The sequence below is a fragment of the Pollicipes pollicipes genome, unplaced genomic scaffold, assembly GCF_011947565.3.
Source record: "Pollicipes pollicipes isolate AB1234 unplaced genomic scaffold, Ppol_2.1 Scaffold_2555;HRSCAF=2994_pilon_pilon_pilon, whole genome shotgun sequence".
NCBI classification, from domain to species: domain Eukaryota; kingdom Metazoa; phylum Arthropoda; class Thecostraca; order Pollicipedomorpha; family Pollicipedidae; genus Pollicipes; species Pollicipes pollicipes.
In genome coordinates this window covers 20,774,436-20,800,702 of record NW_023596136.1, presented here as the reverse complement: position 1 = coordinate 20,800,702, position 26,267 = coordinate 20,774,436, and the positions used below count along the sequence as shown (strand labels likewise).

Here is a 26,267-nt window from a genome sequence, read left to right as displayed (position 1 = left end):
CCGACCGAGACGTAACACGGCAGAGCGGCGATTAGTGGCGCTTGTATTCCGATAAAGTGGTCGGTGGTGATTGCTGGGGCGCACACGGAGAGCCCGGTACCACGCACCGAGGGTCCGTAAGCAAATTAATTGCACGCGTGTGTACATCCGGCGGCTGGTTTCAGTGTTGAGCAAATGTTAATACAACTGGTGAACATCAGACGTCCCGACGTCTTCGTGTCACTATTACACCATTCATTTGTTCTGTGCCACACGTCAGTAATCAGCACCGGTGGCTGGTACGAGTCCAGAAAAAAATACTAAATGCGTTCAGAGACCTCTCGGCGCCTCGACCGTTAGCACCACAACCAACGCTGTGGCTATAAAAAGATAGCCACAAGAACCGCGAAGACGAGAAGTCTCGAGATTACGTCGACGGCGCTCGCGAGACAGCATTCGCCGCACACGAGGACTTCCAAGCGCACAGCGCCCGCGTCTGGAGCCACTCGGAGCCTGGGCGGCCTCTCCCCACCGACGCCGTCACAGGGACAGCTGGAAGCCAGATCTCGACGAGAACAGAGCGGCTGGCGCTGGCGCCGCCGCCCACATCACAGACTACTCTCACATCGAACAGCCAAACACACGGGCAAACGGACACCGCACTACCTGGGAATCGCATAGCAGGTGGCCGCGGCGGCCTTGGGTGGGGTGTAACTAGCAACCTAAGCCTGGCCGAGGGGGCGGGGGTCTGCCTCCTGTGAGGTGGGCGTAATGTTATACATCAATGGCATAGTTTTACCTCTGGAGCACAATTTCACACATCTGGGGCGTAATGATACGTTGCGACCTCAGAAACACTGGCGTTCCACAGCAACTAATGCACCAGAACACCAAAGTAACGGATGCTCTATCCACGGCATGAAGTGCCCACCATTAGAGAAAACTAGCGTTAGGCAGGTAAGTTCACTGAGTAATGCTTTGACATTGTAAATCTCTAACGCTGACAATGTTCCCCTGCGACAGGGAGGTCAACTATTCATTCGCGTCATGTACGAAACCACGCGTTCAAGAAAATTGCTTGTTTTAGAGCTTCGCACCAAAAAATAATATAACAAAATAAAACCAAGTTTTGCTGTCAAAGGAAAATGGCACACAGCACTAACAACGGGACCTACGGACAGGGCAAAAAGACGCGATCCATGGGCCATGCCTTCTGACTTAGGTGTAGTTTTACACGAACGCCAGCGCACTCATGGATCGGCGCAAGGACCCATCCTCGCCGCCTTCCACCTCCACATACACACACACGGACACACACACCATTTTTAAAACAACATCGTGTCTAAGGATGTTAACGCGGCTACACCCGGGACCGGGGTGGGGCGGCTCGCCGCCGGCTTGTAGCGGCCTCACCAAACCCCCGCGAACGACAATCGAGACTAGGCCTCCACTAGCGTTCATAGCCCAACAGTGCCTCGGCCACGCCGAAGTAGTAGACCATCTGGGCGATGCCGAACAGCGGCGCTATGACGATCATACGACAGGCGCCGCCCTTGAAGAAGGCCCGCACGCCCTCCTGCTTCATGATCTTGCTGGAAACGGAGGGGAAGACCGTGAGCACAGAGGTCATACTTCACCCCAGATCGAAGCGCCTGTTGTGCGACAATCCACCGGCAGCTCAACCATGGGCGACATACGGCAGTCAGACTGAATACAAAGGGCGGCAGTAAAAACTGTCACAAGTATCCACTTAAATGACGGGCTGTTCTCATCGCACACGAGATCTCCCTGCTTGCAATCCAAGCACTGCCACGCTTCAAATGCGTCCAATGACTTCAAGCGCCACGACAGCCTCAGCCCAACTATTCTCATGTCATCCTATCGCACAACGCAACCTTGACAAACACGGACAAAACGTCTACAGCCGCCACGAAAGACGGTCACCACGCGTTGGAGAGCCTGCGAGCGAGGCTGTACCCAAATACTTGCAATTATAGATCGACATAGCCACGGCGGGGAAGCATGCTGCATTTTGCAGAGCTAAGACAATGAAAACACATTTTATTTAGGCAGCGGGTCTGGAGGGCACCAAGACTGTGCCCAAATACTTGCAACGATAGATCCATAAAGCGCTGGCGGGGAAGCACGTAGCATTTTGCAGAGTTAAGACAATGAAAACGCGGCAATTATTTAGATAGCGGTCCGGGGGGGGGGGGGGGAGGAAGGGCACCACTCACACGAAAGCATCGGCGATGCCCGAGTACACGGCGTCGCCCTGGCCCTTGTTGATGACCTGCAGCCGGGTCTTCACCACATCGAACGGGTTGACGGCCAGCGCCGACAGCGAACCGGCGGCGCAGCCGGACAGGAATGAACACCAGAACACCGCCTCGCCTGGCGGCACAGGTCGCGTCAGCGCTACAGCGCCGCCTAATCCTACCTACCTACCTAAAATCCTACCTTGCGTGGCGGCACAGAGCACACAGGTACCGCAGCTTGGCGATACAAGCCGCCGATTACCACACCATCTGGCCAGCCAGCACAGGGCCCGTGTGCGCGACACAGCCTCGCACACAGTCCTGGCGGCGCAGGCCTTGTCAACGCCGAAACACAGTGTCGCCCGACGGCACCGACTATGTGATCACCAGACCACCGTCTGACCAGGCAGTAGACGCCCTGCGAGCATCCTGCTCCTGCACCGCCCCCTGCCCAGAAACAACCGACGACGAGAAGAGAAGCAGAAATGACAGAGCCCACACACGTGAGCTATTGTGCCCCGCAACCCCAGCTGCTGGCATCTTGTCGAAACGGATCGCTCTGGCATGCAACGACCAGAAAGAAGCACGTTACAGTGGGGAAACACTATATCGGGACTCCCGTCAGAGCCACGAGGGCAAACGACAACATACCTGTTGCATTGAACAAACACTTCTTGGAAAGCAGAGACATTGATCATAAACGCACGCGACCCATTCCTCGACAAAGCCACCGGCGGGCGGGCCGACGCTATACCTCGCGCTTCAGGCTTCGAAGATATTACCTCCATCAAGCTGGATTATGCCCGGATCGTACCGTCTTATTTTAAGAAAAACCGAGGTAATGCAGTGGTCGGCGACCGGCCTATAGCGTTCTTGGCGTTTCGGAGACAACCAAGCAAGGGTGGCTCTGGTGGCCTGCATCTCAAAGGTAAACCAGAACAGCAAATTAGACATTGCTGAACTCGCAAAAAGCCTGTGTATCTCTTGACTCAATCATATATGTTTTCACGTTTATTGCTTAATCCCTTCGCGAGCTTGTCACGCAATGTACTTCCACCTTCGGGGCACACAATATGTCATTTTTAAACGACAAATAGGGTGGAAGGCGAGGGTCAAGAAACTGTGTTTTTTTTCGTGCTTGTAGTTTACATTTGAAGTTCGGAGTCCAAGGCCAATTGTGAGCCGATGTGACATACCATTAAGTTCATGTCGTTCAACCCGCAAGACAATGGACTGAGTTGCGCACACCTGAACATCTTTTAACTTGCAAAGATCCCTTGCGTCAAATTCATTCTGTCAGTAAATTAAGCTGTGTGAGCGTTCATTAAAACAGGCCCGGTAAATCTAGGTCCAGACGTGTTGTTGGCTCTCTGGTGTAATCACAGTAGCCTTTACCAACGAATATTCAAAATAAACATTGGTAATCAGCATTTCAGGACGAAGACCATTAAAAAAGATGTGATGACACTACGACATTAAAAACACTATGCTCGCACTCACAACGTGTCTCGGTGTTCGCATCTCGCATGTCGAAGACAAACTGATGTGGTCTTATTTCACCGACAGCGTTGAAGGTGTGTTTACATCCTGCGATGCACGAGTTAAAGACCGCCCGGATCACGACAGCGCTTCAACAACTTGTGAGCTGGACGCCACTGAAGTGGCCTGACGCATCCAGCCAACTCGGCCGCAGCGGACTCAGGTGGGCCGGCCCACTCGGCCGCAGCGGACTTAGGCGGGCCGGCCCACTCGGCCGCAGCGGATTCAGGCGGGCCGGTCCACTCGGCCGCAGCGGACTCAGGCGGGCCGGCCCACTCGGCCACAGCGGATTCAGGCGGGCCGGCCCACTCGGCCGCAGCGGACTCAGGCGGGCCGGCCCACTTGGCCGCAGCGGACTCAGGCGGGCCGGCCCACCCGGCCGCAGCGGACTCGGGCGAGCCCACCGGCCGCAGCGGACTCGGGCGAGCCGGTGTCGTCACCGCAGTTACCTGAGCCGTCACCCTTGCGCGGTCCCAGCGCATTCAGGTGGGCGAACAGCGGGAAGTAGACGCAGCTGAAGGAGACGTCCCTGAGCATGGTGGCGGCCGTGCCCCGATACAGGCCGGTGATACCGCGCGTGCGCAGCAGGTCTAGCGTGATCTGACGCGCCGAGACGCGCGGCGCCGCCTCGCCCTTCCCGGCTGTGGGGCGCGCAGGGCTGTGTCACAAGGGAGAGCGAAAGGGGATCAAGCTATGAGGAGGAGACGGAGAGGGAGGGGAAGGTGAGGGGAGGGAGAGAGGGAGAGGAAAAGGGAGAGAGACAGGGAAAGGGACAGGGAGGGGAGAGGGAGAGAGTGAGGGAGAGGGAGAGGAGGGGAAGAGGGAGAGGGAGAGGAAGAGGGAGAGGGAGAGGGAGAGGGAGAGGGGGAAGGAGAGGAAGGGGGAGGGGGAGAGGGGAGAGGGAGAAGGAGACGGAGAAGGAGACAGAGAAGGAGAGGGAGAAGGAGAGGGAGAGGAAGAGTGAGAGGAAGATGGAGAGGGAGAAAAAAGCCAGAAGAAGAGGGAGATGGAGAGGTACAGGGAGAAGGAGAGGGGAGGGAGAGTGAGAGATCGTGGGAAGGGAGAACGAGAGGGAGATGGAGAGAAAGGAATGAGGGAAGTAGAGAGGCAGGGCAGTTTGGGGGGGGGGGGGGAGTACGCAGGGAGAGCGAAAGCCGTACATAGCTCTGTCAGCCGCTTCTACCGGCTGACTGCAGTGTGAAGGGCATCGCACATGATTATTGGTAGCGGTGCACGAAGACGACACAAAGAGCACCTTGATTGAGGATTCAGACGTTAGGGTGAACTTGGCTGGGTGCCCTTAGTTTGAGTACAGCTAGGCCTGCCACACGTCTAGGGCGCCAACAGTATAAGTTAACAGGGTTCCAGTGACCTACGATATACGAGGGGTGCTACCATGTCACACAATATCAAGCCAGCACATCATTGCCGACCGCGCCCCGGTCCACCCGGCGCACTCACACACAGGCCCCCGCCAGCTGCCCGCCTGTGATCAGCCACTGGTCAGCCCCAATCCCCACTCCGGCGGGTCCCACGAGGCGCTGGCTCCCCGCACTGACCGGCCTTGGCCATGGCGGCGACGCGTCCCGAGTCCTGCAACTGGATCTTCAGCAGCTCCATTGGCGTGGTCACGATGATCTGGCAGAAGCCGGCACTGCCACCGGCCGCCATCTCTCGCAGCAGCGTCAGCTTCCTGCGGCACGCGACAAAGGCTTGATTCACCACAACGCGCGCCATGGGCTCGGTTCACTACAACACACGAAACGGGCTCCGATTCATTACGACAACGCACGACACGGGCTCGGTTCGCTAAGACAGCGCGCAACACGGGCTCGGTTCGCTACGACAGCGCACGCCATGGGCTCGGTTCACTACGATAGCGCACGGCGCCGTGTCGGCAGCCCTGCCTCGGCGACACATTTGTCAGTCATGTGCGGCGGCGTGACGCTCGCGAGGACTGATGCCCGCAGCGATCAGGCCCCGGCTACCGGCTGCGCACAGGTGTGTTGTGACTGGCGCCTGTGTATCGGCGGCCCGTAGGTGACCTGCCGCACGCAGCAGGCTGTCCGTACTGAGCCCCGCTTGTAGCGTATCGGTGGGCTGCCACCGGCTCCGGCTGCTAGCACTGACCCCTGTTTGTTGGCGTATCGGTAGCGGAAGAAGTCGTTGGCCGCCAGCTTAATGGCCTTCTCGGGCGTGATGAGCACGATGTTGACGGCTGAGCCGCGGTACATGCCGAAGTAGCCCTCGGCCCGGTACGTCTTCTTAAAGCAATCGAACCTGGCGACAACACGCAACCGGCAGCTGCACAGACGCCACGCGGCTTCCACTGAAAACCTAAGTCAGCAATCGTACTTTTAATATGCATATAACCATTTATATAGCCACTCAAGTACAGAAAACGGGCCACGGAAAAAGATGGTGAATAATATGTGAACACGCCGTTTAATACGTCATTCTGATACCAATGTACTAATAAGTTACTTGTGCAGATACATATTACATGCTCCAAATTTGTTTCCGATTAAGACGAGCAGCCACGGTCCTGTATTAGCAGCCAGTATATTTCACCGTGTTATATGCGCTGCAGGAAGTAGGGCTTACATTGAGTTGTACATTCGCTCTCCATTTGGGCCAATTTTTTGGTTTTGCAGCCGTGTCTTGACTAAGTCCAACGGGAAGACACAGGTGACACCAATGATGCCAGCAATGCCTCCATTGACTATCTTTGGTACCAACCTGGGAAAATCATTCGTGGTGTGAGGCAACATATCGGGACAGAGCTGGATACGACATAACGAACCCACAACAACAAAACATCAATACAAAAGAGACGCACAGGCAGCACCACCAGCAGTAGTAGCAGACTTCTCCACGAATACTGCTCGCAAGATATGGCCACCTAGCAGTTCAAGCCAGCATTCTGAACAACCAAACAATCTTAATCTGAGGTACTTGTTAAAGCATTTGTGAGGAACGTTTTACATGTAAAATGTCTAAAAATTATGTTGCTGATATTCGTTTCGATAGAGGCATGCAGAAAAACAGCAACACATCGATCTCTTCTTTTTTAGCCTGAGGCAGTCTTAAAAGTGTAGGGCTTCTATGCTGAACAACATCCATAGAAATTGGTCTCCCATCCTGGGATAAAGTGAATATCTGACTGATGTGGCAGAGAACGCACAGGTGACAAGATAAGGATACACACGTATTTAAACTGCTGGTGCGCAGTGATGTCGTCGTCACCGTCATTGGGGCTTTACCATGCACTCGCTACTGAGGCCGTATGGCGTCGCCTGCCTCACCCTGGCAGGAAGAGCGGGCACCACGAGGAATCGAACCCCGGTACCTCTGGCTTCCCGAGCGCACAGTGGTTAACGCAGACGCGTTAACCACCCCACTATCTGCACCCTGCACGAAGCGAGGTACATACAAGCGGTTTTGCCTCGTCCGCTGCGCAAACTACATCAGTATCACCGGTGGGCGCCGCCTTCAACGACACCATAGATCACATATCAGGAGCGTTACATGCATCCCCGTTCCATTTCCAATGTGTCTACTATTCAGAGTCCACCCGGCCCATTAATCGCGTGGCGCTATACAGGCACTCGGGATATAACAAGACTTCACCGTCGCCGGGAATCAGCTGTCTTCAGCAAACGTGGATCAACAACTCATCACTGCCCAACTAATGCAGTATGTTCTCAACAGCTGACTTTGCACAGCTTATTTTTCCAATACTGGCGCTACGAAGGTAAAATGCTGGCAAAATGTGGCAAACGCGAGTGAGTGTGTGCAATTGCTTTGCCCTTTCTGGCACGCTGGCGATGGCTCCGATGGGCGCTGCCGGGCACCTGTCCGAGCGAGATGCGCGCTGCCATCAGGCTGCTATGTTTGTTTGTCAGACAACGTAACTGTTGGCGGAGAACCAGCACGCCGCGCTTCCGGTGAGCACGGCGGCCTGTCAGGGAGCCATTCTTTTCCACACCTTACGATTGTTCTCCTCAAATTGTGCATACATCAGCCAACACGCCCGTGCGCTGGGAGCGCGACTCCAAGCCCCACGGGGTGCGCTGGGGGAGCGTGACTCTGCAGCCCCAGTGCCCGGGCGTGGGGCGGACTCTGCGGCCCACATGCCCGTGCGCTGGGAGCGTGACTCTGCAGCACACGTCCCGTGCGCTGGGAGCGTGACTTCACAGCCCCTCATGCCCGTGCGCTGGGAGCGTGACTTGCGGCCTCCACATGCCCGTGCGCTGGGAGCGTGACTCTGCAGCCCCACGGCCCGTGCGCTGGGAGAGTGTGACTTCCCCCCCACCATGCCAGTGCGCGGTGGGAGCGCGACTCCACAGCCCCAGTTGCGATGCGCTGGGAGCGTGACTCTGCAGCCCCACGTGCCCGTGCGCTGGGAGTGTAACTCTGCAGTCCCACGTGCCCGTGCGCTGGGAGTGCGACTCCACAGCCCCACGGGACTGTGCGCTGGGAGCGTGACTTCACAGCCCCACATGCCCGGGCGCTGGGAGCGCGACTCTGCGGCCCCACGTGCCCGGGCGCTGGGAGCGTGACTCTGCAGCCCCACGTGCCCGTGCGCTGGGAGCGTGACTTCACGGCCCCACATGCCCGTGCGCTGGGAGCGTGACTCTGCGGCCCCACATGCCCGTGCGCTGGGAGCGTGACTCTGCAGCCCCACGCGCCCGTGCGCTGGGAGTGTGACTTCACGGCCCCACATGCCAGTGCGCTGGGAGCGCGACTCCACAGCCCCACGTGCCAGTGCGCTGGGAGTGTGACTCTGCAGTCCCACGTGCCCGGGCGCTGGGAGCATAACTCTGCGGCCCCACGCGCCAGTGCGCTGGGAGCGTGACTCTGCGGCCCCACGTGCCCGTGCGCTGGGGGTGCAACTCCACGGCCCCCACATATCTGACAGTGCCCTGAGAGCGCGACTCCACGGCTCGCACGTACTCGTGGTGGGGTATACTGAAGTCCCCTAATCCTTGCCAGCAATGCACAGCAGCACAGACATCTGCTGAGCGCTCTGGAAGGCTTCATGAAAAGAAGCGACCGGAATTTGTTCAGTTGCTCAGCTAAAACAAGGTATCTGCTATATGTTCGGGGTAGTCGTATCAGACACCAGGCGGCACCATATTGTGATCAGCACTGGTCGGCGTGCGCTCAGTCCCGGCTTCTGACCATTGTGGTCAATCTATGCAGACGCACAGCTCAGCCAAACGCGCAGCGCCCCCTATGTATTAACACCGCCCGGCATTCTGAGCTTCATCTGCGAACGGCAAGGCGTTCGTGTGCAGTTGTGACACCCCCTTTTCTTTTGTTAGCAGTGCCACTGTTGCCGAACGCATAGCTGACGTGGAGTGCAAGGCAGCCTGGCAGGCGCGGTCGGTTGGCCGTGGTGGGCGCAGCGCAGCACCCTCCACGGTCCTGCGTGCTCCACGCGGACCTCGAGCTGCAGGCTCGCCCCCGTTCCGTCGTTTGTCTCGCCCTTGCCGTCGCTCGTGACGAATCTTGCTCAAGGTTTTAACATTGCTGATCTCCGACCCGGACGCTCTGGCGGGGGGTGTTGTTGGGTCGAGTTTTTCGCTTTGAGATTGTGACCTGGCAGATGGTGGCGAGCGCGCTCTGCGGAAACCCGGACCATGGCAGGATGGCTCGAGAAAGACCAAGCCGCGGTGCCAGCAGATTGCTCCGCCGACTTTTGCCGAGCCCAGATCCCACAGCGGATATTTGTTCACATGTTTTGTGTGGGCCATCAGGTTTGGTGTTGTTATTCTGCGTCCCTGCTGTTTGCGCGCAATGAGTTGTCCCGTTAGGTGCTCGATGTAATGATGATGGTAGGTCAGGCTTCATAACAAATATTTCCACTAGTCGAACACATTCCCCACAACACAGCTAAGTGACCAAGATCATCAAAACATTATGAAAGTGCTGTAAACACGCTAAGAGACGAACTGTAATCATAGGCGTTTAGGGGTGTGCGTCCCACGGGCTGCCACGACCATTTAGACGCCACCAGCAGATAAGAAGATCCCTTGACACATCGCCCAAATGACAGGTTTTTCGTTTCCGATACGTACCGCGTTTTTATGCTGGTATTTAACTTTTTTGCTACGCGTTTCCGCCCCATTCGTCCAAGTCGCTCCCTGGCTCAATGCTACCACTGGCTGTATGCATCCATGTAATTATGAATGAAACATCTACCACTGCAATCAAAGACCACCTTCTGTTCTGCAAAATACCTAACACGTGAAGAAATGCCTGCTATTCTTGAATGATTTCAAATTCAAATGACAGACTTTAAAGGAACAGGATGTGTTCACAATTTATGGGATGGGCAAATTCACCATCGCTTCCTCCATACAAGCCCACGTTCCCAGCTCTACCACACAACTGCTGTCATCTTGCATGACTTGGGTTTCTGACTTGCTTCAGCCTCTGGATCTACACCTGTGTTCGAACTAAAACGACTACAACATAAAATGCTGCATGCATCCATCTGCTGTGTTAGCACCATATCAAACGCCCCCAGCAATGGTCCATACTTGTGCACATCTGAACGGATGCCGAGCATCGAATTTGCCCTGCTGTGAATGTCACGGTAACCTAGCGAGCCTCTCACTGATGCCATTAACACACAAAATCTTTACAACATCAGTAATATAATAAGGCATTCAGCTTGCTCCGCATATGCCGGGCCAGGCTAAAACAACTGATAATGACCGGTGTGGCCTGGCTACCCAGGCATGAGAGACAAAAACAACACAGTGCCTAGTTGGCAGCTCACGCAAACTGCCTAGGCTTGATACATTTGTGTTGTCTAGGAACATGGCTGCATCAGAACCACGATGTCAAGCTGAAAACAAAGTCGAAGCTGGCGGCCTCAGGGCTTAAAGCTGCAATGCTGTATAAGTCTGAAGTTAAGGCTTCAGACTTAGGAAACAAGAAGCCAAAGCCAATCTTTTTCATTCAAAATCAGTAGGTCAAAGCCAAAGCTAAATCCAGTGCCTCATGTTTTTTTTTATCCAGCAAGACTATTTATTTTTGCATCCACTTAAGTTGCATGGAATCAGGAAATATGTTACAGGTGTCACAGAGAGATTGAGATCCCAAATTAGCATGATGGATGCAACTTTTCAGGCCACTGTCCTGGTCTAGTGTTAGTATGTGCACAATGCTTCAGATAATAAGTTCTTCAAGATCCCCAGGTGTTGAAGAACCATCCATCAAGTAAAATGATGACACATCACTTACACATGTCCATAATATACATTGTGTATATATGTATATGTGTATGTATGTATGTATGTATATATATATATATATATATATATATATATATATATATATATATATATATATATATATATATATAGATATATATATATATATCACAATAAATATCATGTGTACATTACAAATGGCTAACATTTCTCTGGCCCTCTAACAAAGGGTGCAATAACTTACTTGAAATGCTTAGGAGCTTCACTAGCTTTTCCTGCTGTCATGTTGCTGGATTAGATGGCCAGAGCTTAATAAAAGAAGCAAAAGTCTGAAACAAGCACATTCACATTATGGTGGGTCATCCCGACTTTTCATCATGCCATAACAGAACACCTAACAGCTTTATTGATACAATTCCCAGTTTTGTGAGTGTCTGGTACCCATCATAGGAAATAGTGTCCAGTGGAAATAGCACCTGCTGACTATATCATGCCATAGGCTTAAAGATGCATAAATACATGGAATTCTGCCCAAATAAATTTATTTTGTTTTGTCAAATCATGGCCAATTAACAACTTAAGTGATCCGAAGTCAGAGCCAGTTTGGAATTACTGCTCATCTGGTGGCTTGGAACTATGTCGCACAGATCAGTAATGATGTGGCTTAGTACAGGGGGTGATATTTAGGGGACATTCAATAATAACACAACAGTAATGTTGATATATATATATATATATATATATATATATATATATATATATATATAAACATATATATACATATATATATATATAAGGGGTAGGGTGCAGTTTCACGTAACTGGTAAGGGGAAGGGGAGGGAAATGAACAGCAAAAAATAATTGCCTCCAAAAATACGGGTGGGGCTGATGTCAACTGAAAAAGAATTTCTGGCTGCCAGGCAGGTAAATAGACCAGACAGGTAGGGTGGGAGACCAATGGAAGGCCCCAGGAATGTAAAGGCTACAAACCTGCTTAAAACTGCTTAAAAGGCATGGTCCATAGTACCCAATATCATCAATGATGTTCTGACCACGGGCTCAAGCCCCACTTCCCATGTTTCAGCGTGAATGGCGTAAGCATCGCACTTGGTAAAGCGGCCTAGACAAACTGGATCTAGTACGCAAGCCATGCGACACGACCATCATTAAAAGTGGCACATTTATAAATGACTCAGATAACGTCAGACCTATATGCCCTATAATGGCAATTAATACCGCTTCTCCCCTTACCACGCCCCCATCAACCCTTCACCCGACGCAAAAATTTACGATGCGTTTGACAGCTAACTATGCGAGGATAGTGGGGTCGGGAGTTCGACAGATGACGTCACAAAACCACTGCCCGTCTGGTGATATGTCGTGTCAGGATGCACTCAAAGCGCACCCAAAATGTTGTATTCCATGAGACGTCACGTAGAATGCCTGAACAACGTGCTTGCATTGCGGCTTCTCTCTTTTTATATCTTCGCATCTGTCGTGACAATAATTGCGCGTGCAACGAATTCATGTTTTTGTTTGCAGATACTAGGAAAGCTCTCACGAATGTGAACTGTAAATTACGTTTTTGGAACGTATACACCCCTTTTTATCACTCATGGTCGGTCCTGCAAACACAAATTGGCCTGTTTTAAATTAAGTCTGTTGCACCATTTCTGTCCCACGCCAATCGAGTCGAGAAAAAAGATTCTGCGCGTCCGGGAAAAATTGTACTTGATGTCATGTAAAAGTTTTGTCGTCCGGATCGCTGGGGACGCCAAACTGCGCAGAATCTATGAAGTAAGGCGTCATAAGTGACGTCGTCAGCACATAATCTTTGTTCTCTTGGTCACTGTGAACACACCCTAAGTCCGGCACCCTATAATGGCGTTTGGGCGTTTTCTGGGCGTTTTCCGCCACGCACGTCGCTCCTAGCAAGCGGAAGGTGACCGAAAGGCATCAAGCGGGACAGAACAGGGGCACACAGAACCAGATGGGACGTCATGAAGCAAGACGGGACGGGACAGTGGGGCCACTCAAATCCAAGTCACACGGATCCGTGCGTGACCAGAACAGACGGGCCGGACGTAACCGGAAGAATTTTATGGGATCAGATGGGATCAGACGGAGTCCAACAAGACCAGATGGGATCAGATGGGATCAGACGTTAATGGATGGCATCAAATGAAATCGGGCGGCACCGGCGTGACCGAATGGAGCCGGGCACTACGGAAAAGGAACCAGACGGAACAGGATGGAGCGTGATCAGGCCGAACGGGAACGGGTGCAACCATATTGAACTAGACGGGACTGGACAGTGCCGAATGGAACTTGACGAGATCTGATGGCATCGCATGGAACCGGACGACACCTGGGACCGGGCATGATTGGACGGTGCTCGATGGGGTCAGGTAGGACCTTGCTTGATGGAGCGATATCGGACGGAAAGAGACGTGGCAATTATACAAAAAGCAAGACAGGACAGGACGGGACAGAACGACACCAAGCGGGACCAGAACGGGGCCAGTCCAGGACAAATCAGGCTCGTCTGGACCCTTCCCATGCTGTATGGTCCCAATTGACCTCATCTGGTTCCATCCGGTCTCGTCAAGTATCGCCCAGTCCCGCCCGGTACCTGTTGTGGTTCGCTTTGTTCCGTTGGGTCCTGTTCAGCCCTGTCCAGCCCTTTCTAGTCTCGTCCATTCTCATCCAGACCCGTCCGACTACGTTCGGTCCCGTTCCAGTTCGCAAGGTCTCGTGCGGCGCTGTCCAGTTCCGTGTCGCCTCGTCCGGTCCGAACCGGTCCATTCCAATCTTGCCCGTTTCTGTCCGGGCGCATTCACGCTCCACCTGCCGCCGTCCCTCCGTCTGGTCCTGTTCCTTCCCAACCGACAACCGACAACCGGTGGTGCCCGAAAGTGACCGATCCAGTCAAATTTGGTTCGGTCTTTTCCGGGCCCGTTTCGTCCCATCCAGTCCGTCTCGGCCGTCCTGTGCCATCCGATGCTGTCTGGTCTCGTTATGTTCCATCCGATTCCATCAGTTCTCGTCCGATCACGTCCGGTCACGTTCGGTTGCGTTTGGTTCTGTCGGATTCCGTCTGGTTACGTTCCGTGCCGTCCAGTGCCGCTTTGTCCGAGCAGAACTATCTAAACGTTGGTAGTTTTATGTTTTTTGACGTCACCAAACAAACAGCTAAACAATTTTGTGATCTTCGCACACTGGGTCATGAATTCGGAGCGACGTCAGTGTGTGTGGCGGGTGTAGAGTAAAACTCTATTTGCTCGCGTTGATGGTTGGTATAGAGCTAAATGAAGGCGAGGGAGGTATAACAAAATAAGCTGAGCAGGTGCTGATAATAATATTGCATGGGCTTCATGTCAGATTCAGCTCATTCAGACCAATTTAGAAAGTGCGAGGGCTACGCCGGTGGGAGGGACCAAACGGCAGACCAAAGCTGTTGACAGCCCATGCTCCGAACCTATGGCACCGGTCGGCATGAAACCTTCGCCATTCGATGCCTCTTGATCGTTTAACTATTCGCTCTGAAACACGGTGAACGAGGATCAGGTCAAAGGTCACCAAAGGTTAACAAAAAACGGAGAAATGGGATTTGCAGATGATCCCTTGCTCCCAACCTACGGAACTGATCTGCACAAAAACTTTACCAATCGATGCGCTTTAGTCGATAGCCCATTCTGTAAAAACATGGTGCCTTTAGTTATGCCCAAGGTCACCAAAAACGCCCAAAAACCACCCCAATTGGCTGGAGACAACGCTATGCTTCGAGTTTATGGGTCAGATCGGCATAAAATCCCTACCAATCGATGCGCCATAGTCGATACCTTATTGTTTCCGGAACGTGGTGGCCTTGTGTTAGGTCAAATGCCACCAAAAAACGTCAAGCACGACCAAAAATTGCATGCAGACAACCCCATGCTCCGAGCCAAAGGCGCTGATCAGTATCAAGCCTTCATCGATCAGTACGGCTAAGCCGATATCCTATCCTTTCCAGAACATGGTGATCTGGGGTTGGGTTGAAGGCGCCAAAAACAGCCCAAACCACCTGAAATTGGCTTGCAGGCAACCCCATGCTCCGAGCATATGTGACCAATTAGCACCAAACCCTTACCAACCGGTGTACCATAGTCACTAACCTACCCTTTACAGAACATGAAAGCATTGTCTGAGATCAAAGGTCAAAAGATAGTATGTCGACCATGGCGCACCAATTGGTGATGGTTTCATGCTGACTGGTCCCAAAGGCTCGGAGCATGGGGTTGTCTGCAATTCTATGCTTCGGTTTTTTGTCTTTTGGTGACCTTTGATCTGACCCAAGGTCACCATTGTATGCAAATTATAGGATATCGGCTGTGGCTCATCGATCGGTGATCGTTTAATGCTGATGGGTGTCATCAGTATAAAGCTCGGAAAATTGGGTTGTCTGCAGCCAATTTTGGTAGTTTTGGTGGTTTGGGTGACCTTTCATCAACTTAAGGTCACCATGTGCTGAAAAGGATGGGATATCGGCTATGGCGCATCGATCGGTGAAGGTCTTACCCCAATGGGTCCCATAGCCTCGGAGTATGTGGTTATCTGTAACTTTATTTTCCCTGTTTTGGGTATTTTTGGCGGCCTGTGACCTGACCAAAGGAAATGTTCTGAAAAGAACCGGACATCGACTATGGCGCATCGATTGGTAAGGGTTTTATGCCGACCGATCCCATAAGTTTGGAGCATCGTGTTGTCTTCAAACCTATTTTCCCGTTTTTTACGACCTTCAAACTGACCCAAGACGACCATGTCTCGGAAAGTATAGGTTCTCGGCCACGCGGCATCAATTGTAAAGGTTTAATGTCGGTTGGTGCCATAGGCTCGGAGCATGGGGAGTCGTGTGCATCATGTGTGGAACAAAGATTCCAGGCACCTCAATGCACCCCTGCATGGTTACAGTTTTTATTTTTACTGAATGCACCATGCGTCATGGTGCATAAGCCTGCTCCCTTTCAAGTCAAGCCTAACAAAATGTCCTCCAAAGTTCAAAGACTAAAAAAATGTATTTGGAATGTTGTCTGTGGACAGAGGCCCATTCGGCGATTCACCTTTTTATAGTTTGCATGCTTGAAGACCATAAAATAAGTGTTCAGAAGTCCGGAGCGTGAAGTTGTGACCTGACCATCCTATCCGTAATTTGAACGTGGGCCGTCTACTTTTCTGTTCAGATTAAATCAAGAGGGTAGATCACACTTAACGGGTCTCAACAGATGCGTCAGACACTCAAGAGTACTTATGCACGTTGGTTTATCTATCTGGGCCCATACACTGCTAATAAAACCCGATCTCGATTCCACCATACACGCGATGCACCGCCTAGTTTTCGTGACATCTACCGACTGGACCAGCAACTACAGCTTCCGTACCTGGTCGTGGCGTCCGCAGGTGTTCGCTGCGGTGAACACACGCGACCACCGGCCGGCCTTGTCAGTACTGTCCACTGCGACCGTGTGGGACGTGGTGGGCTCCAGGCGGGTTCCTGATCCAAAAGCTGGTCTGACGGTCTCAGGTGAGAACCAATCACCCATGCGGAGTACGGCGCTGATCGGGACGGTCCACTCTGGAATACAGGAGTGGCAGGCTTCAGAAGCAGCACGCTTGGTGGCTGGACTGTTAGATCCGTTCTTTTTTGTGGAATCAGAGATGAATGATTTGGTTCCCATCGTTAGAATAATTACCACTGCAGCGCCAGGCCTGAAGGCGGTGGGCGGATTCCTGGGCAGCTACGTGGTGCAAAACAGCTTTCGTTTTGCTCACGTCAAGGTTGTATAAGATCGGCCCCTGGTGAGTCAGATTCGCTATCAGCGCTGGTGAGCGACCCTGCATAGACGTCACCGTCAGCCAGAAGACGTCGCCGTCAGGCGCGTGATTTACTGCCCTCTTGCGTGTAAGCGTGTATTGCCCTTGGCTGAGACCGGCGTGTTTACATTTACGGAGGCGGCGTGATAGATAGAGGGCGACGAGGGCTTCGTAAATCATACAAAATGTATCACGAATATTGGCGACAGTGGACGGGTCACAATACTGTGCTGTACAACCGGTCATTCGTTTGCAACAATGATTTTTAACCTGGATAGCATTCATCACTTAATTTACATACGTGGTCAGGGCCAGCGGATGGCCCCCCACTTTGGGAGGGAGGGCGGTAGTCACCCAAGGTTATGTCTTTCCAGCCGTCACCCATAGGCCTCATGTAAAATCTTCCGGCAGTAGGGGCCTATCCCTGTACCCCTAGTCTGTGCAGCCCCGTATGTGGCGCTCGCTGCCATGGATATAATGCAAGCCCTTGCGGCAGATAACAAGATATTAAATATCATGCTTTAGTTTAAATCAAATGATTTAGATAAACGTACAAAGTTTATTGTGGATATGATCTGGCTCATGTTTGGCTAAATCAACGACCCTAAAGTTGGTTTCGGTGCTCCTTTGTGTTACAGTATGAATTTATATTTCGGCCCTTTTGACAGCTGAATGTAAGCAATGTAAAATTGGCAATGCCGATTTACCAGCGCTGCTTGTTAACACCTGCCCATCAACGTAAAAAGCAGCTGGGCACGAGCTGGTAGCTGGTCGAGTCCGTGGTGTCAGGGCCGGTGGTACGCCGATGAGAATATGTCGCGTGATGCCGAGGCTGGGCACGAGCTGGTAACTGGCCGAGTCCGTGGTGTCAGGGCTGGTGGTATGCCGATGAGAATATGTCGCGTGATGCCGAGGCTGGGCACGAGCTGGTAACTGGCTGAGTCCGTGGTGTCAGGGCTGGTGGTATGCCGATGAGAATATGTCGCGTGATGCCGAGGCTGGGCACGAGCTGGTAACTGGCCGAGTCCGTGGTGTCAGGGCCGGTGGTATGCCGATGAGAATATGTCGCGTGATGCCGAGGCTGGGCACGAGCTGGTAACTGGCCGAGTCCGTGGTGTCAGGGCTGGATGTATGCCGATGAGAATATATCGCGTGATGCCGAGGCTGCCAGACTCCAGGGGGCCTTGCCACCTGGCAGCGCGCGTCCGAACCGCCGCTGCCAACTCGCCGACGCGCGTCGGAGTTCGATGCAGCAGCGCAAGAACGTCAGCTGCCAGCGGCGTGTCATCCGATTCAGACCAGCCTACGTCACGGTCCAACGGCTTCACGGCAAGGCCGTCTGAAGGGAGGCCTGAATAGGGCTGACGCTGTGGACGGTGCCGGGTGCTGCTATAGTGCCCGCTGGGCTGACACTGTGGACGGTGCCGGGTGCTGATATAGTGTCCACTGGGCTGACCTGTGGACGGTTGCCGAGTGCTGATATAATGCCCGCTGGGCTGACACTGTGGACCGTGCCGGGCGCTGATACAGTGCCCGCTGGGCCGACACTGTGGACAGTGCCGGGTGCTGATTATAGTGCCCGCTGGGCCGGCACGGCGGACGGCGCGGGGTGCTGATATAGTGCCCCTGGGCCGACACGGCGGACGGCGCGGGTGCTGATACCGTGCCCGCTGGGCCCGGCACGGCGGACGGTGCCGGGTGCTGATATAGTGCCCGCTGGGCCGGCACGGCGGACACGCCGGGTGCTGAATATAGTGCCGCTTTGCCGGCACGGCGGACGGTGCCGTGCTGATATAGTGCCCGCTGGGCCGACACGGCGGACGGTGCCGGGTGCTGATGTAATGCCCACTGTCGACGGGGTCCCGCTATCTCCCCGCTTAATGGCGTGCATGTGGGGGGCAGAAAAAGTAAGGCAGACATCCGTCATGTTAATTAAGCTCTGTGCCTGCCAGAGGACATTGTAATCTAATCCAGCCAGACAAGAACCGAGCAGTTCGAGCGAACACAAGAGAAGCGTCAGCCGTTGCGAGCGATTGTTTCAGATGCGTGCCTCGCACCCGGCAGCAGCGAAAGCGGGATGTGGAGCGCACAAAAACAAAGAGCACGGCATTGTTGCCATTCCATATGCATAATGAACTTGTGTACGCTGGCGTCCATCTTTAAACTATTTACAGTGGTATATACATATATATATATACATATATATATATATATATATATATATATATATATAGATATATATATATATATATATATATATGCGCACATACATCGAGCGGCTGCTCACTAACTTGTTTTACGAAATGCTCGCCAACACTGCATCACCGGTTTTAAGTTCGAGTAGAATTTTAGCTCGAGCTCGTTTTAGCTCGTTTAGCTCCGCTCAAGTATAGGTCGAGTAGTGGAGCGGCGAACCTGTGATGAACGCAGCCTTTAACAATAAGAGAAACCACACCTCGCGTTGGCATTATCCTTAAGCGAAGCCACGGCTCGGTAGTCTCCGCTGCTGTCCTGCGTCATGACTGGCTCCTTTCTATCACCTCACGGGCGCCGCCGAGTACTTGGCTCGCGCCGTAATGGCCTCCCGCAGCTGTGCGCCGACTTTCGGCTGCACCTCTGCCCTGTCTGACTCGCAGGTGTTCCTGGTTCTCTACGGCGGCCCGCGGGGAGGGGGAGGGTCGCGTCCCGCCGGTCCCTGCTCGTGATGGTCAGCTGCCCCGGCCGGCTCGCTGGTGTTCGGCGTCTTGGCTGACCCGAGCCCCGGAGCCCCGGTTCAGTCCGGACCCCAGTGGACCAATGTGGCGCGTGGTGTCGGCCCGGTCCTTACCCTAGTAGACCAACGTGGCGCATGGTGTCGGCCCGGTCGGTACCCCCTAGTAAAGCAACGTACCGTGTGGTGTCAGCCCAGTTCTAACCCCAGCGGACCAACGTGGCGCGTGGTGTCGGCCCGGTCCTTACCCTAGTAGACCAACGTGGCGCATGGTGTCGGCCCAGTCGGTACCTCAGTAAAGCAACGTGGCGTGTGGTGTCAGCCCAGTTCTAACCCCAGCAGACCAACGTGGCGCGTGGTGTCGGCCCGGTCCGTACCCCAATAGGACCAACGTGGCGCGCTGCACATGGACGGCGGCATCTCACGCCGGCTGGCTCATCGTCTCCACCGGGACATAGCCCGGCCATTATGGTCATGTAGGCGTTGTTGACATAGTTTATCTGGGTTTGCGCCGGAAACGGTGGTCTGGCCGGGAAGTACGTTGTGTCATGCCACATGACAACATGTTTACATTTTACAGGATAATTCTGGGCTGACTTACACATCGAAATTGCCATGGACCGTTATACCAACGAGTCTCAAGGAAAAGATGTGATTCCTCACTGAATCAGGTTGCATTTACACCTAATTCGGGTCCACTGTTCTATACCACTTGATCTTGCAAGAACTTCGAAGTCACCCTTTCGTCAAAAAGAATGAAACCTGATAAAGCTTTACTTAATGCGTACCATTGCCATAACACTTACGGGAACGGGTAGGGGCGTCAGCAGCCTAGACTCGGTGACTGAGTGACCTCGTCTCAGCTTCTACACGGGGACCGGCGGGCACCTCAGTCACACCCGTGAGCGTGTCCCAGACGTCAGGCCGGCGTTGCTGCCGCTGGAGCCGGTCCTTGGTCCTGTACACAGGGACCGGCGGGCACCCCGGCCACACCCGTGAGCGTGTCCCAGACGTCAGGCCGGCGTTGCTGCCGCTGGAGCCGGTCCTGGTCCTGTACACAGGGACCGGCGGGCACCCCGACCCCACCCGTGAGCGTGTCCCAGACGTCAGGCCGGCGCTGCTGCCGCTGGGGCCGGTCCTTGGTCCATCTGGTCGCCACCAGGACGTCCGGCCGGCCACCGCCGTATCAGGAGGACGAAGGCCGCTCGGCAGGCGGCCACCTCTGAAGACAGTGGGAGGGCCGCCACCCGGGGCCGTCTCTCTCCGGCGCGCCCTGGCCCCTGAGCCTCCCAAGCCGCCACTGAGCACTCACTGTAATCGGCGGTTGCGCACCGAACGGCGTCCGGGCTAGAGGCGGAGCAGTAGGCTAGGCTTGGTGCTTCGGTGCCATGGACGAGTCTGTGTGGCGGAGTGAATGCGTACCCCGGACCAGTCGGGCTGTTACTCAAGACATCGAGACAAGCGCTACTGACGTGCCATGAGCACTGTTACCAGCGGTCTGGCAGTCTTCTGGTGCCCTCCATCAGTCGGCGTAGAGGCCGACTGACGGGCTGGGGGGGGGGGGTTTGGGGGGGGGGGGGGCACCAGTCGGACAGCAGGCCCGGGTGCGTTGTCTCAAGGTCGCGGTGGAGCCGCCGCCCGCTGCCGTGGGAAGGAGCCCTCGGGGCTGGCCGCGGCTGGTGTCCGTCCGGCCGGCCAGCCCGGCTCGCGGCGGGTGACGGCCACATCGCCCGCGCTGAGCACCGGACCCGCTGCGCCGTGGCGACGGCTGGGCGCGGGGACAGCCTGACAGGTGGGGCAGCGGCCACGCTCATGTGCCACCAGCGGATGTCGGAGGTGCTGCTCAGAACTTGGGACGGGGCATCCGAGGGTTGCCCGAGTTTGGGCTATCAGGACAGTCAGCATATGATTCATTTTCATCGCCTGCAAGCGTCGGATGGGCATGCAGCAGCCTTAGATACGATGTGCAACGAAGTGCGAGCCGAGTAGGGAAACAAGCCGACACATTTTTGCTATTATGTGCGGGTATCTATGCTACTGCTTTGACGACAAGTTGCAAGCGTATGTATCAGAAAAAAGAAGAATAGTTGGTGTACACCGTGACTCCCGTTCAGTTCCACCACGTGACGTGACTCTCGTGTAGTATTGCCTGGCCAATACACGTACGCACATCATAGGGCGACCAGTAATCTGTCACGCTGACTGCCCGGCAGGCCCAGCGAGAGAAACCTCCCCTACCTGTCGCACCGATCAATAACGGCTCCCAAACGACAGCACAAGCGAGACTCCATGCGTCGTCGCCATAGTGACGGCAGTAGATATCATCACCGGTTGCCGGGCCAACGATCCATTGATTGCGGGCTCACACTTAAGCGCTGCACGCTGGCGGAGAAACTGAATGTCCTGCTGCGGAATACAGCCTCCGTGCCAATGGATCCCTGACATGCGATGCTGGTTTCCAGCGTCTCACTGCAAACACCGACACCGACACCTTCTATCTGTTTTCCACCGGACACGAAAGCCATTCCAAGCTTTCGGAACGCCGTCCGGGCAACTCCTTCAGGTGATTTCCGGCGTTATGCTGTGAGACGCTGTCACTTCCGGTGGTGAATGACGGGCGGAGCTCCGGCGGATGTGCCAGCCCCGCCCTCGGCCGGTGTCTGGACTTGATCGTGGCGCGACCCGTCTGCATCCGGCCCGGGCCAGACCGGTGCCGCCGTAGCTGGGACGAAAGCTGACTGGTTGGACGACGGACGACGACCCCCCCGCCCGTGATGAGCCGTCCCATTCGAGTTTTGGAGATCATAGCTTTCGTGGTGTTGTGGGGGAGGGGGAGGGGGATTGATGTAGAGAACAGTCTGGTAGGCTCAATCCCTTTGACATCTCAGACCTTGGCTAATGATGGGCGTGATGACGGTGTGGTAAAACTGGCTAGGATTGGGTGACGCATGGTCGACACGGCTCTTGATCTGTAAAGTTCTCTCAGGAAGCTGATTATAATAAACAAGTTTAAGGCACAGGAAAACGTTCGGCCTAAAGAGCGAGAGATCGAGGATCCCAGCAGATGTTTCTGCGGCTCGCCACGGATGTGGGATTCCGGGAGATCTGGGATCCATCCTTACCGTTTAGATGTAGGGATGTATTGATCGGCTGCATGCACGTGTCCTCCCAGCACAGTCAGCTCACCGCGGTGCACACGCAGTCATAGGGCTACCACACAGCATCCAGCTGCAGCTGGGCCGCAGTCAGGCTATCGGTCACTGTGGCGATGTTTTAAGGGTCAACATTCAGCTGACAACTGCAGCCGACCTGCGTTACGTTCTCGTGCGCTGTGTTAGGTCGGCATGTGCCGCATCCCATGGACGCATCTCCTACTCAGCAGCTGCGTCTTTGTTTCCGTTTCGCGTCGGCGGCGGTCCGACGACGCACCCTGTTGACGTGTGTGCGCGGGCACATCGCACAGTGTGTGTGCTTTGTGGGCAGACTATTGGCGGGCATGGAGAATGGGCCTCCCTCCACTGCTGATCTCCTCTCTCCTTCCTTTCAACGAGGTCGCGGGGGAAGAGAGAGAGAGAGAGAGAGAGAGAGAGAGAGAGAGAGAGAGAGAGAGAGAGAGATAGTAGAGATATAGAGAGAGAGAGCGAGAGAGAGAGATAGGATAGATTCTCTAGAGAGAAGAAGAGAGAGATAGAGAGAGAGAGAGAGAGAGAGAGAGAGAGAGAGAGAGAAGAGAGATAGAGAGAGAGAGAGGAGAGAGAGATAGAGAAGAGATAGAGAGAGAGAGAGAGAGAGAAGAGAGAGAAGAGAGAGAGAGAGAGAGAGAGAGAGAGAGAGAGAGAGAGATAGAGAGAGAGAGAGAGAGAGAGAGAGAGAGAGAGAGAGAGAGAGAGAGAGATAGAGAGAGAGAGAGAGAGAGGAGGAAGAGAGATAGAGAGAGAGGAGAGAGAGAGAGAGAGAGAAGAGAAGAGAGAGGAGAGAGAGAGAGAGCGAGAGAGAGACGAGAGAGAAGAGAGATAGAGAGAGAGAGAGAGAGAGAGAGAGGAGAGAGAGAGAGAGAGAGAGAATAGATGAGAGAGAGAGAGAGAGAGAGAGAGAGAGAGAGAGAGAGAGAGAGAGAGGAGAGAAGAGAGAGAGAGAGAGAGAGAGGAGAGAGAGAGAGAGAGAGGAGAGAGAGAAGAGAGAGAGAGGAGGAGAGAGAGAGAGAGAGAGAAGAGAGAGAGAGGAGGAGAGGAGAGAAGAGAGAGAGAGAGAGAGAGAGAGAAGAGCAGAGAGAGACGAGAGAGAGAGAGAGAGAGAGAGAGAGAGAGAGAGAGGGTGGGGGGAGGGGGTGATGAACATGAGCGCGAGAGAATTACGAATCGGTGTGTGTGTGTGGCCCTTACCTTTGCATGTTTTTCAGCAGAGAGTTTATTGGACACGCACACTAAGTTAACACAGAATTGCGCATGTTTCCTCACTCGGTAGTTCAATTTGTTCCCTCTCCCCGCCCCCCCGCGTTCCGCGACTTATTTGAGATTCCTCGTGTCCGCCTAACATGGCGAAACGACATATATTTCTCCCTCTACCCCACCCATAGTCCTTGTGGGTTGTGTTGCGGCTGCAACTGTGGAAGTGTTCAGCGACCAATGTCCGTGGTAACGGCGCCAGGAGTCTGTGGCTCCAGGAGTCTGTGGCGCTAGGAGTCTGTGGCGCCAGGAGTATGGGGTGGCCATGAATCTAGCGCCATGAGTTGCGGCGCCATGAGTCTGTTGCGTCAATACAACCGGTTCCTGTCTAACCGCGTGGCATAGGCCATGGCGTGATATTGACATCTGTGCGTACTTTCCGCCTACATCCACCTTTATTTACATCAGAAGCGCGCGAATGTTTCTTCGACGTCAAAGCTTGTCTGAATGTGCTGCCTATGATTTTAGTCGCCAAGCGTGCCTGAGTAAACACCAACTGCTAACTTCGCATCCGTTTGTTTCGTCTCATCTACGTTGAAAAACGTTTCACGCCTATGCTGTATGCAATCCTAGTAACCAATTTGGTTGTTGGGCAATATTTATGGAGTCATGTAAAAGCATGCGCACTCTGTGGTTTGTTGTGACGCCGATGTGAGGCCGGCGGTGGCCTCTTTGTACTCTGGCGACTGCGGCAGCCCGGCGGCACTGCTGCCGCTCCCCTGGCTCAACACACCAGCTCACATGGCGTCAGCCGGGCCTCCCAGTCGACCCGTCTCACCTTTGATCGTGTCCGACCGGTTGGCCGGTGACCTGGCGTGCCTCGCCCCGCTCCGCTGCCCCGGCCGGTGGTGACCTGGCATGACATCGCCATCGCCCTCGCCGCTGCCCCCCGGCAGGTCGATAATCTAGCATGACCTCGCCCGCTCCCCGCTCCGCTGCCCCGGCCGGCCGTGGCCTGGCACGACCTAGCCGCATGACCGGTGACCTGGCATGAGCTAACCTCGCTCCGCTGCCCGGCAGGTCGGTAGCCGGCATGACCCCCCCCCGCTCCACGCCTGGCCCCGCCGTTTGCGACCCCGCCGCCGTCCGGTCGCAGGTCATCTGACACCGTGTTACGGAGCTCGGCGACAGACAATGGCTTCATGAATGAGCGCGCCCCGCGCGCGGCCGTGAAGCGCGCCCCTTTGGGATTGGTTCGGTTTACGACGCGCCATGGGCTGGAGTACGGCTTGCTCCGGGCGGCTCGGGAGGAGCCCAGCGTTGCGTGTCAGAGCCGCTGCTGCCCGGCGTCGAGCACCGCTCCTAATGGCCAACCGTTTCGTTCCAGGATGGCGGTCTCTCGTCCTCGCCTGCGCCCGCGTCCGTTCCGCGATTTGGTGGCCGCGTTACCCGACGCCTGGCCAGTCTGCGGGAGGTGTGCGCGCCGCTGGATTCAGGATGTCACGCATGCTGGGGATCGACGCCGCCGGGATCCGGGCCAATGGGTCCGGACTCTAGCTCTACGAGCCCATCTCGCCGCTCTCCTCCTAGATCAGCGGAAACACAGGTGAGACTGGACCGAGGGGTCGGGGGAGACACAGGAGACTGGACCGGGACGGGGGAACGGGGGGAAGACGCAGGTGTGACTGGACCAAGGATCGGGGGAGATACAGGTGGGACTGCCCGCCGAGATCGTAGAGACACGGGCGACACCGGCCCCCGAAATCAAAGACACGTCGAGAACGCGAATGAGGTTTGCAGTGCGGATGAGTAGAAACTAAACGGAGCGTGTGGGTGAGCGAGAGTTTTTAGCGGAGGTACAGGCGATGTAAGATATGGAGCTTTAGAGAACCGCAGGGATCGACTAAAAAAGTCTTGAGCTATAGGATGGTTTAATGATGGCGTTATGATCAAGAGATGGACATAAGCATGAGGCAAGCCACGCTAAATCGTTTGAGGCTGCTATCGCCGGCCGTTTTTTTCTGTGTGTGGGAGAACAGTCCTGAAGTACCTAATCACGTGATGGCAGATGCCGCATTCGTACCAAATATGCCGTTTGGGCAAGGCGGAACCAGGAAGGATGACTTAAAGAATATTGTTGCTTTTCGATGCGCACGATTAGTCCTGACTGCGAGCTTATGTCAAGAGGTGCCGTCAGAGTTGCAGTGGTCTAGAAGTGCTGGCCGTCCTTGCCACTCTCCTTGGCGGACGCTGGAATCAGCGTTTTCTTCTTATTCTTCCCGGGTCACAATGATCGGCGTTGGTCCACATCGCACCGATC

General features: G+C 54.5%; 1 protein-coding gene across 2 annotated transcripts; it reads right to left on the bottom strand.

Annotated features, from left to right (window-relative positions):
* Positions 1-26: 26 nt before the first annotated feature.
* On the bottom strand, positions 27-12,292 carry LOC119106217 (mitochondrial glutamate carrier 1). 2 transcript variants are annotated; one of them, XM_037229822.1, is made up of 8 exons: positions 12,254-12,292; positions 11,247-11,331; positions 6,381-6,515; positions 5,907-6,056; positions 5,336-5,469; positions 4,226-4,417; positions 2,217-2,373; positions 27-1,571 (listed from the first exon to the last, which is right to left on the bottom strand). In XM_037229822.1, the coding sequence occupies exons 2-8, from the start codon at positions 11,285-11,287 to the stop codon at positions 1,430-1,432; spliced, it is 951 nt and encodes a 316-aa protein (XP_037085717.1). In that variant the 5' UTR covers positions 11,288-11,331; positions 12,254-12,292; the 3' UTR covers positions 27-1,429. The 2 variants fall into 2 exon arrangements, with proteins under 2 accessions (XP_037085717.1, XP_037085725.1); XM_037229830.1 differs by lacking the exon at positions 12,254-12,292 and adding an exon at positions 11,993-12,063.
* Between the last annotated feature and the right edge of the window lie 13,975 nt (positions 12,293-26,267).

Coding starts and splice junctions, on each gene's coding strand:
- LOC119106217 (XM_037229822.1), bottom strand. CDS start 11,287: ATGACAGCAGGAAAAGCTAGTGAAGCTCCTAAGCATTTCAA. Junction 6,516..11,246: donor GAAGCTCCTAAGCATTTCAA/GTAAGTTATTGC, acceptor TGATTTTCCCAG/GTTGGTACCAAAGATAGTCA. Junction 5,470..5,906: donor CGATACGCCAACAAACAGGG/GTCAGTGCTAGC, acceptor CGCGTGCCGCAG/GAAGCTGACGCTGCTGCGAG.